This window comes from Solanum dulcamara, chromosome 6 (genome assembly GCF_947179165.1).
Source record: "Solanum dulcamara chromosome 6, daSolDulc1.2, whole genome shotgun sequence".
In the NCBI taxonomy this organism is placed as follows: domain Eukaryota; kingdom Viridiplantae; phylum Streptophyta; class Magnoliopsida; order Solanales; family Solanaceae; genus Solanum; species Solanum dulcamara.
Window position 1 is genome coordinate 26,601,291 of NC_077242.1, and position 3,903 is coordinate 26,605,193.

At 38.4% G+C, this 3,903-nt stretch overlaps 1 protein-coding gene across 1 annotated transcript; it reads left to right on the forward strand.

The window, feature by feature from the left end:
- The first annotated feature begins 1,322 nt into the window (after window positions 1-1,322).
- LOC129892801 (uncharacterized) lies at window positions 1,323-1,829 on the forward strand. The gene is made up of 2 exons (XM_055968347.1): window positions 1,323-1,515; window positions 1,615-1,829. Exons 1-2 carry the CDS (start codon window positions 1,323-1,325, stop codon window positions 1,827-1,829), a joined length of 408 nt encoding a protein of 135 aa, XP_055824322.1.
- The last annotated feature ends 2,074 nt before the right edge of the window (window positions 1,830-3,903 follow it).

The window sequence follows — 3,903 nt, forward strand, 5'->3', positions numbered from 1 at the left end:
AGGGGTCACATGGCCACTTTTAAGAAGGTTAGGAATACGGAGATAATGTTACGTCTCTTACCTTGTCCGTTAATTCAGGCGACCCCTTGCATTCAAAGGAGCTCTTGAGTCTTTACTTTTCAGTTATTAGTTATTGGTTTGAGGTATGCGTGGGACTTTCCTGGTACCTATTTTAGAGTCAATATTCTAGAGGCTTCATAGATTAGTTAGATAGTATGCGGTTTATTTCCTTGGGTATGTTCTGAAAACATTGATCTAAGCCTCATACATTATTAAATATTTGAGTTTCTTGATTTATGCTAAAGAGTATTAAGTTGCTTGTTTCATTGTGCCCAATATGAGTTTATTTATAAGTTATTCTTCTGCTGAGTGAGTTAGCTAGGCCAAGTTGTTTGCTTGGAACCAACAATGGTTTCTGAGTGTCGGTCACGTTTAGGGTATAGGCTCGGGGAGTGACAATTTTTTTATCAGGGATAAGAGTTCAGGAGTCCTAGGGTATTTATTAAGTTGAGTCTAGTAGAGTTCTTCTGATTAGTGTAAAGTGCACTGTATCTATAATAGGGAGGCTACTGGACTTTATGGATTGTTTCACTTCTTTCATACTCCATTTTGTACTATAGATTTTAACTCTATGACATCTTCTTCTAATTCTTGTGTTTCACGATTTTTAGATCATGCCTTCAAAGAGAACCTTGAGTTAGAGGAACATTGCTGAGGATGGGATTCCATAATCATCTGGTTTGCAAACCCGAAATTGAGCTCGATGAGTTGAGGATGATGTTGAGAATAGGACTTGGGAAGTTACACAGACTACTCAAGCCACAATGACCTTCGATGCTAAGTTTAGGGGAGCTATCTCTATGCTCACTCAGTTAATCGCTGCAAAGATTTATCATCATAATACCCCAGTCCCAAGCTCCAGTTCTTAGGAGCCATATGCTACAAATACGATCTGTGATTTTTTGAGAATGAATCCACTAGTATTCACCGGGTCCAAAGTTGAGGAAGACCCTCAAAACTTCATCAATGACATGTTAAAGATTCTGAAAGTGATGTATGCCACTGAGATAGAGGAAGTTCAATATGTATCCTACCAGCTAAAGGTTGTTGTTAACGTCAGTTACAACTAATAGGAGCAAAGTAGAGATAAGGATGTTGAGCCTGTAGTTTAGAATGAGTTCGAGAGTGAATTCCTAGACCATTTCTTTCTTCGAGAGATAAGGGACGCAAAGGCAGAGGAGTTTGTGAACTTGAAGCAGGAAGGGGTGTCTATTAAAACATATAGTCTCAACTTCATTCAGTTATCCAGGTATACTCCTGAAATGGTTCTTGATGTGAGAGACAAGATGAAGAAGTTTGTTTCAAGTTTGGGAAGACATGTGAAGAAGGTGTACCAGGTAGCCCTGTTTATATTAGATATGGACGCCTCCAGACTCATGGAGTACTCCCAACAAGTTGAGGAGAATAAGAAGAACAAGACAGAGGAGCACCAAAGCAAGAGGGAAAGATCCAAAGGTAATGAGGGAAACCATCAAATGGGTGGTAATGGTAATCCTTCTTTCTTCTAGAAGAGGTCTTCTGGTTATGCCCCATCTACAATAATCGCACCTATAGATAGCAACAGGAATGACCAAATATTTCGACGTAACTTGCATATTAGAGTTCAGGGTTCTCAGCTCCAAGGAAGTGTGGCAAAGGGTCCTACGAGGACACCGCTTTGTCGTAAGTACAGAAATCTCCATCTTGGAGAGTGTCATGCATGCACTAATGGTTGTTACAACTGTGACCAGATAGGTGACTTCTATAGAGATTGTCTGATGGGGAGATAGAGTGATAGGGCATCAAAGACCAATCTTTTTTGGCAGTATCGCCAAAGAGAGATAATTCGAGGGATACTAGTTTGGGGATAGGCGGAGGTTCAAACCATTTGTATGCTATGGCTAATCTCCACGATCAAGAGAACTCCCTAGATCTTTTCATTGGTGTTCTTTGAGTCTTTTCCCTTAATGTTTATGCTTTAGTATATACAGGTGCAACCATCTCTTTTGTGACTCCGTATGTAGCCCTTATGATTGGAATGCTTCCTGAACGACTCTTAAAACCATTCAGTCTTTCTACTCCCATTGGTGAGTCATGTTATGACCCGCTTTCTCAAGTCAAGATGGCACCTACTATCACCCACCTGTAGGTAAGTCTAACCCCACAGTCTAAAACCATAGGCAATAGACCATCACAAGTAGAAGGAAAGAAGTAGATAATAATATTAATATTAATAAGAAAAGAAGAATAATAACAATATAACAAGATAAACCCCAAGACCTGGTATCAGTTATTGTCGAGCTACTAAACTAAATAAGGAAGTACAAGGTTTATATATATATAATAATAGTCATTATAATACAAATTGTCTCTGAATACAACATAAAGACTAGTCCAAGCCAAAATAGAAAGAGATAGGCAACTCCGAACGCCAAGAGCTCACCAAGTATCCAAAGCCCAAGAGTTGCTCCGCACGATATCCAAATCAACAAAGAAAACCCATACTATGATTTGCAGGGACCAAAAGTATAGTATGAGTATCAACAAGCGACACTTAGTAGGCATCGACCGACTAAGATCTAAAGATAAAGCAAATATAAAGAACATGTTAGCAAGGAGTATATATCACAAGTAACTATAAAGAATATTATCAAAACCTATAATATGAAACATCATATATAAGAAAGAGAGAGAAAATAAGAAACAAGCAAGGACATACCTTGTGGGGCCAACCCAAAAGCTAAACACAATGACACACTAATAAAGGGAGAACATAAATATCACATAAAGGCCGAAAGGACCGTATCAACTAAATCCCTGCACAAAAGTTAGATAAATAAGAATATGGGTAGTAACTACCTTCAAATAAGAGACCACCCTTTAAATCGCCACAAGTTCGAAAATAGAAAGATAATACTTCTCGAGCCCCTGTATGCCCAAGAAGTTCACTCACAAATAGGTAAACCTGCACGATATCCCATGCTATTGACAAATACAAACAACTATGCTGGTGATAGGCAATGCATATATGAATAAGAGTGATGCAACAAAACCGGTAGTACCATTAGTGCCAAGTGCCTCATACCAAAATATATACCTTACTTCTAGTCCCTGTCTGGAAGTAGGACCCATGCGCCTCTCTAGGATCGCCATGGGGGCTCAAAAATGCCACAATATACCTGTTTGGTCCTAATCCAGATCTTATATCAATATGTATATTCGATCATCAAAGTCTGGTATGTTGTGATGATTAGAGACAAAAAGTGAGATGTGTATAGAAAGGGTCAAAAATCTCTACGACCAGGCTAGTATTATAAAATGAGTGCATCCTCAATGCATCAAATCAATATAATAAAATGAGTGCATCCTCGATGCCTCGAATCAATATTATAGAATAAGCGCATCCTCGATGCCTCAAGTCCACTGAAATAGTAGTAATAAAGGTAGTATGAAGCCCCATTTGAAAATCAGTATAAAATAGTTTGGATTACAACCCATCTTTCTCAAATCAATGTCTAGAACCAATACATGCACCAGGGTTGGAAATATCCGAGAGAAAACAATGATTCGATGCAATAGATGCTATCACCAGTGCCTAAACAACATGAACTATCACATATAATAATGATGCCACAAGCATCTTACCCTCTAGAGCATGCAAACTGGGCTAACAAATGCGGCAGGTTCTTCACTTATTCATTTGTATGTATTCTTCTTCTTTTAAGCTATAGTCTTTAGATATATCTTCTAAGAAGAAGTCTTATTTTGAATATGCTCTTTCTTTGTAATTATGTAAGGGGAGAGTCTCACTTATTTATGCTCTCTTAGAATTATTGTATTGAGAGGAGTCCTCTTGTAGGTGCA

What these genes read in the sequence shown, in the direction of transcription:
- LOC129892801 (XM_055968347.1), top strand. Translation starts at nt 1,323, where the DNA reads ATGGTTCTTGATGTGAGAGACAAGATGAAGAAGTTTGTTTCAAGTTTG. An exon ending in CAAGAGGGAAAGATCCAAAG is followed by an intron (nt 1,516 to 1,614) that starts GTAATGAGGGAA and finishes TCGCACCTATAG; the next exon opens with ATAGCAACAGGAATGACCAA.